General features: G+C 35.4%; 1 protein-coding gene across 1 annotated transcript in view; it reads right to left on the bottom strand.

Moving 5' to 3' along the window:
* The window catches only part of Nmdar2 (glutamate ionotropic receptor NMDA type subunit 2), a 478,712-nt gene that overhangs the window by 26,608 nt on the left and 436,972 nt on the right, over positions 1 to 15,132 (bottom strand). Inside the window, exons 10-14 of the mRNA XM_076789520.1 lie at positions 8,715 to 8,865; positions 5,392 to 5,578; positions 3,870 to 4,009; positions 2,183 to 2,295; positions 1,259 to 1,543 (exon numbers count right to left, since the gene is read on the bottom strand). Coding sequence (XP_076645635.1) covers positions 1,259 to 1,543; positions 2,183 to 2,295; positions 3,870 to 4,009; positions 5,392 to 5,578; positions 8,715 to 8,865 — 876 coding nt within the window. The remainder of the gene's footprint in view (positions 1 to 1,258; positions 1,544 to 2,182; positions 2,296 to 3,869; positions 4,010 to 5,391; positions 5,579 to 8,714; positions 8,866 to 15,132) is intronic.

The following is a 15,132-nucleotide window of genomic DNA, read 5'->3' as shown; positions in this document are numbered from 1 at the left end:
GTGCAAAAGTTCGTGACCGATTTTGTATCAAAATACTACGTGGAAAATGTAACCATGTTATTGCAAAACTCTCAAGTTTGTCCCTGACCACTATCGTGGCCACCCTGACCATCTGAAGATTAAAAGCATGCTATTCAAGACTACTCTAGCCATTTCCTACCAAAATCCTGTTTTTCGATTAATACATCTGTTCTAAATAATCAAAGTATGGGATTGTTATGACTACACTGCGGATCTTCAATTAAAACGAAAATCGTCCGTACATATTGCAAGAAACAAGAGTTACTTGGGAATTGTTCTCCTTAATAATTTCACTGAGTCGAAAGTAATATATCGGTACTTTACGATTCTTAAACCTTTTATTGCTTTAAATCACAGCTACTTCTTTCTGCCATAAATGCCTAAAATCTGCAGTCTAATCGATCTTAGAACCCGATAGGTTCCGATGAATCATACAGTATTTTCCCCGTAACTGTCGGAAACGTCTCTACCATACCTGTCAATAGTTTATTCCCACCGCTAGGAGGGGGTCCTGCTTGGAACCAGACAAACGGTAAACACTCTTCCTTTTTCAATCGCTATCCCTTTTTACGTTTGGCACACCGCAAAGAATGTAGCACCTTGACACAATGTCGCCAGAATAGGGGAATTCAGGGGAATACAGTTACCCTCTCTTTGTCATTACCGCGAGTTAGTCACGGCGCAGACACAGACGCGAATTAGGTGCGCCTATCACGTCACGTGACCGGTCCTTAACGACGGGGGGGGGGGTAGGTCTGGCCGCTGGGGAATGAGGGAATGGCATCGTAGAAGGGGTAAGGTAGAGTGGGAGAGTAGTCTTGATCTGGCGACAATGTCTCTGCTAGAACCGCGACTCAGCCGACCTGGTGATACCATAATTACGAAGAGACTACTATATTTCGGTACGGGTGTCTTACCCGAATCACCTACAGTTACCTAATTACTTAAAAGTCGCGAGAAGAAATCGGATTACACTCGTCACTGGTATCCAGCGTTTGTCAACCGTTGGAAACTGTTGGATTCACGGGTAATTGTTATGACGAAAGCCGGGGGAAGTTATTCACAGATTAGCACTAGGTGTAGAACGTTTCCGACAGTTGGGCGACGAGCATTGCACGGATACAGAAGCGGCGGCCGCGGTCGATCGTTGTCCAAGTTGAACAACAGAGCAGCCGGTAATTTCAGCGATTGCCGTGCCATTATCCAGTAACGATGGCTATTGGGTGTCTCTACTCACCCGCTGATAACGGCTTCGATCCCCTCGGCTACGTTGCTTTTATTGAACGCCTTCATGTACGCGTGCATCTCCTTGAAATACTTGGAGAGCGTGCTCTCCGTGTGGCTCCACGGCATGGTGCCGAACTTGTACATCGGCTTGTGCGACCACGGTTTCGACAGTCGCGGATCGTCCAGTCCGAGGAACTCGTGAAACTCCTCCCTCGTGATCATGAAGGCTGCCAGATTGGCAGTGTAAATGGCGAGGAACACAACGGCGAATAACGCCCATACGTTCGTCATGAATCTGTAGAATCGCGGACGATCGTTTAGTTTAGCTTTAGCAAGACGCTAGCTCCTGACGGCGTTCGTCGTATTTCGGATGAGGGTACCTCTATGCGGTTTGACTTTGCTCTGGAGCGGGCCGAGGAAGAGAGAGAGAGAGAGAGAGAGAGAGAGAGAGAGAGAGAGAGAGAGAGAGAGAGAGAGAGAGAGAGAGAGAGAGAGAGAGAGAGAGAGCGGAACTACTCTAAAGGTGACAATATAGGGTAGACCAATAACTTGGACGACCTTGCATATGTCCGTTATTTGTAACAACATGAGACACATCGTGATGTAAACATTTTTTTTATAGATGGAGGCGTGTCGGAGATTTCAAGGTCACCTTGATCCTTTTTTAAACGTAATGACTTATGTGACTCGACAAAAGTGTCAAATTTTATTATTAAAAGTGCATTGACCTTCGTATGTCCTAAATCTAATAGTTGAGGAGATACTATCGAAATAATTTATTATTTTTTTTTGTGACCTTTTGGCCTCGGACCGTCTCCCGCGGACAGGAGCAAACGCATTGCCCGAGTTTCCGTACTAGGATCTTGTCGGTCGGATGGTTGCAGATGCAGTTTACGATAGAAATTTTAATTGTTACAGAATTTGTTTGACCGACCTGGCTGTGAATGCTCTGGGAGAATCGATATGGACGGCTGCCTGAAATAATACGGCCCAGACCAACCAGTAAGTGCGGCAGAACGAGAAACGATGGTTCGGTGACGGGTTTCTCTATAACCAACGGAAACCACTCGTTATGATCCATGTATGGTTGTTATCCCGGCGAAGCGCAGCAAAACCGATGCGATAATAACTGATCGTTCGACAGTGTATGGGACACGATCGTTCAGAAGAAAGACGCTATTCACCGATCAAAGCGGGAACATCGATAAGTAGCTTGTTGCAGATGGCTAAACGATTATACAGGATGCATCGGAAACCGTGGTACCATTCGCCGCTCTTTGTTCCTACAGCTTTTGTCCCTTTGTCTTCGTAATTCGACATCCCCAGCGTTTCTATTTTATTCTTTTCCATTGTTAAATGTCGCAATAACATGTCAAGGTCATCGGCGACCATATTTGGTTTACATAGTATTTACAAAATTTACATGAGCTTTACATAAGTTATAAGAACAGTAGTGTTAACATTCACCAAGCTCTTCACCATGTACAATCAAGTATGAGATTAAAAATTTTAGAATACAGTGAATTCTCGATATATGTCAACAACACGTGTCATGCCAGCGTCGTGTATCGTCCAGGAGACATACCCGAGCCGTGTTATGTTTATACTCCTCGACGTCCGAGGCCTCTCGAGCTTTGTGGCCCCTCACGGAGAATACCCCGCGGTAGTGGGGATAATTCCGCGACATTTATCATCTAGGTATTGACGACATATATAGAGATATCACTGTATATACATATGTACAAATATGATATCATCTTTTAATAATGAAAATTAGTTTCGAAAATGTTCGAATTTGTTTACTTTGATTTCTTGTATTGGTTCACTTTATTTCAGTGTAAATAAAAGAAGTAATAGAAGCTTGACAGAAAGTAATCGTGAAGAGAAATCTCATTAATTACACAAATCATGTTTTGAAATTGACTTTCCATACACCCTGTATACTTGTTTATTTACAATTATAAGAAATGTTAATAAAAACTATGAGTGCAGCTGAAAATTGAAGAATCAGAAAGATTAACATTGAAAGCACAAAAAATACGCGTTAATAAATTATTGGCGTGTACGTTGTAACAGAAATTTCACAAAATACATTGCCAAAATAATTCTTCAAAGAAATGCAATCAAATTGCAACAGTATTTGCGAAGATCTAAAAAAAGCGTAGAATTAGGTCAAGGGAAACTTGCAATATTACCAAGCAAAAAGGAGACTACATGCGACGATGATTACGAAAGTTAAACGAAGGAAAAATGGATGCACAGTAAGTATTTTTAAGAATGACAAATTTTAAATGATCGCGAGAAAGAATATTTGCAAATATAGAAAACGTCGTTACAGATTAAGCCGCTGATAACTAAAATGCGTAGCTGATAATTGAAAAAAAAGTATTACTTTGCAAATAGAGACAACGCAGTAATCCAGCCATTGTTAATACGTATAACGTTTAATAGATCGGAACGTTGTTCTTTCATAATTAATTTCTTCTTCGCTACAGTGTCGGGTGGTGAAGTGTCATTAAGATTAACGATGTTGTCCAGTGAGTAATTTGCTCAATGAGGAATCGGTGCTCGTAGGTGGAAAAACACCATACACAAGCAATAAGAAGCGAAATTAATAATACCAGTCTCTGCGCACGGCCTGAAGGGTTTACCTTCATGTTGAAACCAGACGGTGACAACCATTCGAATAACAGTATCATTATGGTGGCTGCGTGGATAGCGACGATGCCGACTAGCATCCACGATGCAGTGTCAAACGGTTCTGAAAATCACAATTAATCGTGATCACTGGACTGCGGATCTTTATGCCTTTATGGCTTCTGAAAATTTTCAAAAAATGCTATAACATAAAATTCCACAGAATTTAATACGATTTTATTTTTATTTTTATTTATTTCAGAATTACGAAGACTACTGCCACTGAGAATGAGATTTTACATGATTCCCCTCTCTTAAAATATGCCTGCAAAAATTAAAAATTGCAGGAAAATCAACAATCTTGTAATCACTTTCTCAATTTTTTATTCGCCTATTTTCGATGTTTATGTCGAATACGAAGTGTGATCAATAGACTGCGGATTTTATGCGTTTATGGCAAAAATGGGTCGGTGTAATCTCAAACAATAAAAAGGTTACAAGAATTTAAGAGTATCAATTCATTTCTCATAACATAATATAACCATTACAGAGAGGGGGGGGGGGGGATAAATTCCTATTTGGTACCTATATCTTGCGATTCATGCAAACGATTTTTATTTTGCATAAAGATCCGCAGTTTAGTGATCAAAAAGGTACCCTTGTATACCAGTTTGTCAAATTTCATCGAACTGTGGATGTCTCCATATGTGTCATAAGCAATTTAGTTGAGCTGTGTTCGAATGGCTCTGCGATTTGTCATTGGGCTTGAAAAAACAAAGGGTGGATGTGATATTTTTCTGGCGAATTGCGAAGATCTGTCACAGAGAAAATTGTTTCAGCATGACTATTCCTTGTCGCTTCTTCTTGTCTCCAAAAGTGAAATCATGGTTCAATGCTTTGACACTATAAAAGAAGTTCGCTGTGTCGCGAAGAAACTGACGCAAACAAGATGGAGAAAGTAATTTCTGACAACTTTTGAAGGAATTGTAGAACTATTATAATCGCTGTATTAACGCAGAAGGGAACTACAGTCTATTATTTAAGACTATTAATACCCAATTATTGTGGGGGTGTCAATTACTGTGCTGATATTAATTATGCTTATTTTTAATGCATAATGAATATTAATATAGAGATGTCAGACTTTTTCATTAAGCTTAGTGAATGTATATATGTTATATATCTTTTTTTAAATATTCATTATGCTTTAAAAATAAGTATAATTAATATAGGCACAGTAATTGAGAACCTTATTGAACTTTTGTTACCTTTCATTTGTGGGTAAACTGTCAAGTTGCAGGTGATCATAATAAATTGGATGTAGCATAAAATAGATCGATGACATAGATTCACAAAAATTGCAACTGTCCAATATTGAAATATTGATGGCATGCTTTTGATACGCATAGTATTCGTGTCTGTTAAATTATGGGTTGGATCTTCACCACAGGATTGATACGATATCAAAGCAAGGGGTTAATAGAATATCTATACGTATACACTTACCAAGAAAGGCAGTAGGGGATATTATACCGGTCCTCTTGCCAACCACAATAGCGATTCCCGTCTCCATGTACGGGACCGTAAAGTCAACGACGGCTTCCCTTTCGGAATTAATCATTAGAGATGTCATTACCATGTCTGTCTTCCGATTCACAAGGTCCGCTATTAGTCCGTTCCATTTCCCATTCTCCTATCAATGGTAAGAATAGATTACATTAGACGTTAGCCACTTGAATAAGTTTGCCAACAGATGTCGAAACTGATCGTACTTGTACGTAATTTTTGCTGGTGTAAGATTTAAGATGGTTTAAGATTTACAATGAGAACAGTCACTAATAATGCTTCACGTTACTTTTGTGTCGTAAATGTGTGTTTCATGTAACACTCCTAATTTTATTTATCAAGTAATTGATCCGTTATAATTTAATTAGTAACACGTAATAATTTATTGAAATAATATAATTGTTATTAATTATTATTTATCAATTAAGGTTAACAAATTTCAATTACAAAATTGGGAATTTATGTGCGTAATAAGTTCACTCAGTTTTCCATTTAAAATTTAAGAAACATGACAAGGGCAACAAAAATTCGGTAGTCAATTAATCCTCCGTTGTCTTTGATCGGCAAATCCAATTTTGTCCTTATTTGCGATGTGTTCAATCTTTCATCTATCCCTGTGACTTCACTTCTTTGGACGGGGATGCAGATTTCTTGGAGCCATATTTGTCTCCTAATCGTAAAGAAGGGTTCACAATATTCGAAGATTTATGAATTCTCCCGAAATCTTTCACAAAGCGAGAAGTGGGAATTATAACTGGCAATGGAAAATACTTTGGATAAAATGTTTTCCAAAAAAGGACTTTTATTTGTTAATAAAAACGGCAGAAACTTGTTCGAGTACGTAACAAATAAATAGCCCAGCATCTACTCTGTGGCAACAAAATTTTTTCGACACGTTGTTTATAAAGTTAGCCTAATTTGCGCGTAGATAAACATGTAGGCGCATTTAACCTGCATATTCGTCGAAGCTATAACGGCGTTCTATCGTTGTACACCACGGAGCTCCGTTCTCGATGCAAATTCCAGTGTACCGGTAATGGACACCGTCGCAATTACGCGTGATTCATCTATATCGCTGTTCCATCGATATTGCTTCGCAGCATTAAAACCTAAAAGGTTGGATTAAACGGGATTGCCGGGGTGGCACGTGTGTATCGATGTTCGTACTTCCAAGACATTTCCAGCTCATTTTCACGGTTATTGAAATTAATCCGGTCTGTTAAAAGGATCGGAATCCCCTATTGGTTTTAACGGAAACGATCATACGTTCGATTAACGTTGTTCCGTGCTTTTAGTAAAATGTTCGAACGTGAGCTGAATCTTCCGACGTGAAGATTCGATATTATCCTTTACGAGCTAAACATGCACCTAGGGCAAACGTAGCAGAGACGCCACGCTTTTTCATTAAGAGCCAATAACAACTTTGTTTTCGTAGTCACTAAAACAATTTCTTTTTCTTATAAATAGCACGTCCATATTCTTGAAAAAGCAGTTTTTAATTTGATCCAAAATTATACTTTTCACGATAATTATTTTATTTTATTGCTTGTAATGTTACTATAGTAAGCGATATAGTAATGTTAATATAGCGAAACTCCCATGGTAGAAGTAACAAAAAAATGTCTTAAAAATGGGAAATCGCACATGATTCCATTTTCGCCAGTTCGTGATATTTGCCTTGCCTGATGCTAGATACGGCACACTGTAATGTTTGCCTAATCGAGATTGGTAGCTCAACGTATAAGCACTGGGACTTCTGTAATTGCGTAGAAAAAATAATAAGTCACCTTCCAATTATGTCATGCTGTGATATTTTACGAGATGGTGCGTTTTTATCTTATTTGATCTAGCAACAATATTACAAAATTTATAGGTCGCGCAGAAGCTAAAAGCAAATAATTTTGATGATATTTCGATTTCGAAATATTAGATTTGTTTCGTCAATTCGTAATAACATTTTCGACTATTCTACCATAGCTCCCAAAATATGACGTTGTTTTGTCTATGCAAGATATTTACAAGCCAACTCGAACAATTTTCAGAAATATTTAATACTATAGATGATATAGAAAATGCTAATGAATATAATTGTATGTAGCTGTCAGTGAATTCAAATGAAAAGAATAAAGAAAGTTTCTTATCGGTTTCAATATTTGCAAGGAAGTGAAATATTTATTAATGTTTTACAATATTTTCTGTCATCTTTTATCAAAAACAAAAAAAAAAAGACAAGCAGAATGCACCAAAATTATATTATACTGTTTTACAATATTTTCTGTCATCTTTTACTAAATAAACTACCAGCAAAATGCCCTACAACAATATTATACTATGTGGAATGTAGCAGATTATTATATCTAGTATCCTTTCAGATGTGAATGTATATTTCTTCAAACGGTAAAGATTAATTGAAGTATTTAAAATTTTTAATTTGCATAAGTATTATTTTGCTGGTACATTATGTAAGAGCTAACAATACCTTTGATTTATTTCCGATCATTTTCATACATGAATTAACGTTGCACAAAGTTTCTTAAAATAATATAAGAAAATCACTAAAATTTAATCACAACAATTTTAGAGTTTCTTCCATTTCTTAATTTGCATTTTTCACGCAAAACGATATAGTGACAGCTAACTCTCATAAAGGATGCATATGAAATATTTTCAAACGCTACATATCCATAACATAAAGTGACATTTAATTTTGTAGAAATAAAGATTGGAAATATCAAGAATATGAATAGTAAACGAAAAATCCAGTGTGCTAGGTTTCAGAACCATGCCAAAAAATTATTAAAATCAATTTGAAAAAGTTTCTCCGTTTCTGAAAAGGTCGCACATCCTGCACCTCAATTGATAATTTCAGAGCGTTGAAAATAATTTATGTTAGTTTTGAATTTACGAATGTGGATGCTAGAAAATGGCCGATTTTGGACCTTGTTTCCGACAACAAATTTTAACAGGCTCATGTAGAAATTAATTAATTCCTATCACCTTCCCGTAAATATTTATCTCTCCAAGGACAAATTAATGTGGAAAAACGGGGGACGAATGAAGGTTTTACTATCTTGTGAGCTGTCATGTTGTGTTACTATTTTAGGATTGAATCCTGGAAGGATGTGTTGACATGTTCGACTTGTTAGAAGTAAGTACTGCAATACGTCAAGGACTCATTACAAAGTCACCGTAACGCTTGGAAAACTCTTGTCAAATGACATGATCGGTGAAACTTTAACGACGGGGAATTTGATCGAACTTACTTTCTCCAGCGTACCCCATTTGGCGTCTTCAACCCTAATGAGCTCGTAGGTGAACCCGATTTCTTCGGACAACTTTTGAAGCAGGTCAATACAGAACCCGCTGCAGCACTGGAACAGGCTTTCGTTCTTCTGCGCCGTTGAAATGTCTATGCTGAAAAACGACGACGATGTCACTGCAAGCTTCTTCGGAAACGTTATTGTGTTTGTAAAAGTATGAAAACTTTATTGAAGGTAAACTAGCTTTTTTTACTATAGTGGCAAGAAATGAATGAGTAGTGTCTGTACACAATATAAATGACATTTCTGAAATTTTCAAGGTTAAACTTCACCGTGGCAAGCCAGAAATTTTTTACTTTTTTTTTATATAATCTTGGAGATTTTTACGAGAAAATGCCAAAAATCCAAGTTTTAATGTTAGGAATTCAATGGTTCAAAAGTTATGCGTGTTAAGCCATATTTTCATTGGGAGGACTTAAAACTTTTATTATGTTTTTCAAAAATACGACACCTCGCATATGTTTCTTAATACTTTATACTTGAATTCACTGAAGTGTCAAAGTTATTACGTTTCTAGGATAACCAAGATGTGGTTATGACGGAAACTAAAGGCATTTTTCTTAGAGCCATGGGTAATCATTCAGCGAATCGTCACAAATTCTGATGAGCTTGAAATCTGTTAGGACGAAATGAATTTGATTAGGGTTTTTAGAATGCAGTAGAAATAAAGTTGTACCCACTATGATGAATTTGAACTTTCTAGGTTCAGTTTCATTAACTAAATCACTTTGATTTTGTGAGATAGCTTGAGGTTGATATTCGGTAGTGAACGTGTGGATAATTACACGTAGATCAAACGTATGCTAATTATTGAAGCGTGGTGGTCGTAACGATCGAGTAAAATAGGATAGTGGGCGTTAATGATTATGTTTTCGGCCAACGAAGAAGCAACGTCCGCCTACAGCATCGTTGTGTTATGGTTTAGTGACAGACAAGGATATTGCTTGCTTGGACGTCGCAATAACAGCCACTGGATTTAGTTCAGTCCTACGTCAACTGGAGATGTGCAGAGATTCGTGACTTGTATTTAGCCGGTTGCATAAACAAGAAACCGTAGGATTGCGTCACATCTGGACAAATAGACAATATTGCGTTCAATGTGATTACAATCTTGGAACAAATGAGTTACAATAATTCTACTACTATAACTATAAATTGCTTACTTTGCATGTAATCATTATTTTTACGCTATTTACCATATTAGATAGTTACTAAAAATATTTAACGCTGCCATGCAATTTTATGTGTTTGACACAAAGGGTGTAGCCGGATAAGGAAGTCAAAAGTGGCCCCAAATCAAATTGAATTTGCGATAGGCCATTCAATAGCTTATTGGAAGAAAACACTTTGTGCCAATTTTCAACTCAATATGTTGACATGTGGGGTAGTAATGGGGGTGACAAAGAAAATCAGGTTTTTCCGTAATTTCTCTTATCCTCTACAGTTGAAAATTCTGAAAAAAATCAGACATATTTTAGCTACTAGAATGCATATTTATGAATTTTTTTCAGAATTTTTAGCTTCGAAACCGAATTTTAAAAAATAAAATAAATTTTGAAATGCCGATTTCTTGTAGAAGTTGTGAGATACTAAGTTTATATTTTTATAGTTTTAGTATCTCGTTATGGTTGTTAATGTATAATTTTTTCTGATTTTTCAAAGTGGAGGCACATAACACAATAAATCTCAACATAATAAATTGCTATTCGGTGGTATTATAACTAGACTGCGGATCCTTATGCAAAAGAAGAATATTCTAAGTAGAGTTACTGGAATCAAGCAATGACTTGTTTCTTCCCTTAATCATTTCAATACATGGCTAAGAACACATCGGTACCGTTAAATTCTTTCGATCCTCTTAACTACTTATTTTTTCCATAAAAGCAACATAGCTGCAGTCTATTACGACAATCATCTTTAAGTAATTCCATAGCGCCGAGTACTAATTGAGCTCTGCGAAGCTGAATGTATGAAATATTTATGAATATTTCATGTTCACTTGCATATCACTGTATTCAAGTAATAAATCCTGCATTTTAATGGAATTAAACATATTACGAGAACATGCTCAATGTAAAATTGTCGCAATGCAAAACCGTCCTGTAATAAACAACCCTCCTACCCCAACAAATAGTAGAAGAAAGGGGTTGTCAAGGAACTGTTGTGCCAACTGACAGTAAACCAGTTTTATGAATTAGTATGCAGTACAGAAAGTGTTCCGTTGAAATGCCGCAACGCGAGGCTGTACAAAACTTGTAGCAATATCAGATAATTTCCGTGTTAAAATGCAATCAAGAAATTTTAGATTTCATATTGGATTGGAGCGAAAGTTCGTAGCGTTTTTAAATTAAAATTCAAAGATAAAATCAAGATATTTATTCATAGGTTTTCTATCCTGTTCTATTACTTTTTGACATTTTCAAGGCAACTTATCATATTATCGAATAAACCTATGAATAAACTCCTCACTTAATCTTATTTTTGAATTTCCATTCAAAATCGCTACGAACATTCGTTCCAACCCAATATTTTATTAAAATTATATTAAATTACGAAATTTTATATAAACTAATGAACCATTTATTATCTCACGAGTTGAATTTATTTTTAATAAAGCAATGCATAATTATATCTCAAAAGAATGAATATATGGATGGAAAGAAACGGAACTTTAATCGAAAAGCAAAACCTCCTATTGGATAAGTGTGAAATATATTTTACGGCTTCGAAGGACCCTTCTGTATGCTACGTTTTCGGTCGCTAAACCGATCCTTCATTGCAGGAGTTAAACGCCGTTGGGGGAGGTATATGGGCATATCGATTTAGTTTGCAGCTTACTGAAAAATATTCAACCACACCGACGTATATTTCACGACTTTTGCAGTCACTCGATCGTAAAATCTTCTGTTACATAAGTATATTGGTACATATACCGAGGGCATAGTGACAGGAAGGTAGAAAGCCGTTGGAAGTATATATACCCTACGTACACGTAATGTTTCTGCTTGGATCGATCATGCCTTTTCTTCTCGCGTCATAAAAGTTTACAACATTCGCAAGGGTTGTTCAACCTTCGTCTTGTGTGCTTTCTTACGTCCAATAAATTGTTACATTTTCGGGAAACGCAGTCAACCCTGCAGAATCATCTTTGACAAACTGCCTTTTGCAGTCGCGTCCATAGATCGCAGTGGAGTTTGTCAGTTTATTCGAACAAAGTAAAATTCGAATGCCCGGTTTTAAATACTAAAATTACTGTATAAAAATCACGTAATCACTTAGCGAAAAATTTTAAAGTTTTACTTGAAATCACTTTGTGTACAAACATATTGTATTATAGTATGAAAACTAATCTTTATGAATCGGGCTAGTGTTTGACGTGCAGATTCACAAATGAATTGTGATTAAAGTGAATATAATTGACTAGATTATAATTGACTCTTTAATTGTTTTTGTATCGAGTATATTTGATTTTGTTATATTTTTGCAATATCATCTATATTAACTTAACTGAAGAATTGTTTGAATTACATCTTAATTACATTAGAATGAAAATTGTAATTATTATCAATATTGCAATATTAAATTTTACACATCGTAGTAACTACTTGTAGATTTTCACAAGTTTTTAGTTTTCACAAGTGATTATTTTCCAAGTGCGACTAATTTCTTATCTGAAGTATTCGAAGTAATGTTTGCAAAGCTTTAAAATGATGGGTTCTACATTTTTTGTTCTATAATTACTGAGACTGAGAAGAATACATTAGTACTTAAACTCGCGTCAAATCTGAGTACGTAATTACCCTTTATTATCACAAGGCGATGCAAACTAGTAATTTTTAGTGCTTGGCAGTACTTCCTGACGCGTGTAAAAAAATGACAATTCAAATTTTTTTAAGGACATCATTCTTCCAACGAGGTTGGTTCTGGCGTGTGTACAAGCGTGACACTTTTAATCCGACTTTCATTTGAATGTCTTTCAGAAAAAGTTCAAAGCTTTCCATGTTTCTCAGGTGAATTAAAGCTCTTTGTAATGTAACGAGAAACCCTGCAAATGGATCTCGCGTGTGAAATTCTTAATATGAAACTCCTGCAACTCGTAAATTCTCGTCTGAAGGGGATCCTAACTCGCTCGAGCTGAACTACTTTCAAAATTGAAATTTTGCTGGATGGAAATTTTAGAAATGTGACTCGGATCAAGCACCTACTCCGGGAAAGCTTTATCGAAGTCCCTGATGCGTTGAATCAAGAGAACGATCTCAATAAATGTTTCAGTAATGCTTAGTTTACGTGGTATATCTACTTCTTTAGATTTCTATGTTTGGAAAAAATGTACAGCGATATACTATAGCACTGTGAAAAGTTTACAACTAACTTTAATATGGTAATATTAAATATAATTGGGTTATACGCCCTTATTATTAAAATTGTTATTAAAATATAAATACATTTATAATTTTAGTATTACACTGTAAAGAGTTTTCTACTAATTTTTAAACAGTAATATTAAATATAACTCAGTTATACATCCTTATTATTAAAATTATTATTAAAATAATATAAATATACTTATAATTTTAGTATTACACTGTAAAGAGTTTTCTACTGATTTTTAAACAGTGATATTAAATATAACTGTATTATACCGTCTTATTATTAAAATTTACCTTAATATAAATAAACAAATATATATATAGTTTCAATATTAATTGAAATAGTGTATGATATTAACAATAATTTGGTATTCAATTAATGGAACACAGTAATGTGTACCAGTGTGCAAATAGTTTTGGAAATTATAATTTTCGGATGACCACGTTTAATTTTCAGTTTTGTATATTAACTACGCTAGTACGGAACAAACGTTTCTTTCAACTAACAGAGGGAGATAAGTGCTCGTCTTACATTTTTACCACGCCACGTGAGGAGCAATTACCGTTTTCTGTGTTGGCACCTTGCCAAACAGTTCTCACTTTAGGAACAAAGCGACTTTATCATCGCTGCACGTATTATTTCGAGGCAATTGTTTCGTGTTCTGGGTTATTTTATCTTCATTGTTCTACGAAGATAAGGAAACGCGGAAGATAATGTCTTAAAGATACGATATGCTACCTAAGGCACGAGCTTCGAAGGAAACCCTTGCTGAAATATACGATAGTCCACAGAATTAAAGGAACGTTATAATAAAGAAACAAGAACTGTCGATATTTGAACTCCTGTAACTTTGTACAAAGAAATTTTAAAATATTCTGCCTGTTCTCATTTAAAATGGTAAATTCTCTGCCTTCGAGTTTCAGAATTCAGTTTTTTCGAAAGTCTTCTTTTCATTGTCAAACGGAGCGAGACACTGAAGTTGCTTGTTTCCTTATGCGGAGTTTAAATGACTTTATTCCACGTCGATTTCAATGTGAACTTCCGAAGAGACGTATCTCCTTTACAATAACTTCTCAGGAGTTGATCTGCGATATTTGGTCGAGATATTATTGTAACTTTAAATGAAAAGTGTACCGTCACGATCAGAATAATTCAAGGTAACTCATGGTAATGCACAATACACGATATACTTTTGAGTCAATTACAGATGTAATAATAATAATAATAATAATAATAATAATAATAATAATAATAATCATAATAATAATAATAATATACAAGGTGTTTCACGTAAGTGCGACCCTCAGAATATCTTCTTTAATATTGGCAAAGCAAAAAGTTTTTGATGTGTAATTTGAATGATATCAAGTGGTCAGTATCCCGCAGAGATTGTTCTTTTGAAATATTGTCTTTTCTAGTAGTTTTCAAAATCATCAATATGTTTTTTTTTCAAATAACTACATGTATATTTTCGTGTTGCATCGCGTAGCTCGTACAAAAATACACCCAAATATGTACTGTGACATTACTTTCACATGACCTTGAACTTAAAAACTTACACAAACTTAAAAAGGACTTAAAAAACAACTTCTGTGGGATACTGACCACTTGATACCATTCTAATTACGCACAAAAAAATGTTCTACATCGTCAAAATTGAAGAAGATATTCTGGGGAGTCGCATTTACGTGAGACACCCTGTATACTTTATTTCAGTCCCACGATTAAGAAATTGGACTTGGTTTACATAGACCTGATCAATACAATTCTAGCTTAACCTTTCATTCTTCCATTCACTCACTTATCACTAGACGGAGGATTTTATGCATTTATGATAATAATTAGTAGGTGTAATTTTAAGTAGCAAAAATATTAGAAAAATTTAAACATAGTATTATATTATTTTGAATCTGCTAAATGTAATAAGAAAGAAAATAAATGTCTATTTCACTTCAGTTCGTTGCAATTCAGGTAAAAAGTTTTTATTTTG

This window comes from Halictus rubicundus, chromosome 6 (genome assembly GCF_050948215.1).
Source record: "Halictus rubicundus isolate RS-2024b chromosome 6, iyHalRubi1_principal, whole genome shotgun sequence".
Lineage (NCBI taxonomy): Eukaryota > Metazoa > Arthropoda > Insecta > Hymenoptera > Halictidae > Halictus > Halictus rubicundus.
This window is presented reverse-complemented; position numbering and strand designations above follow the sequence as displayed.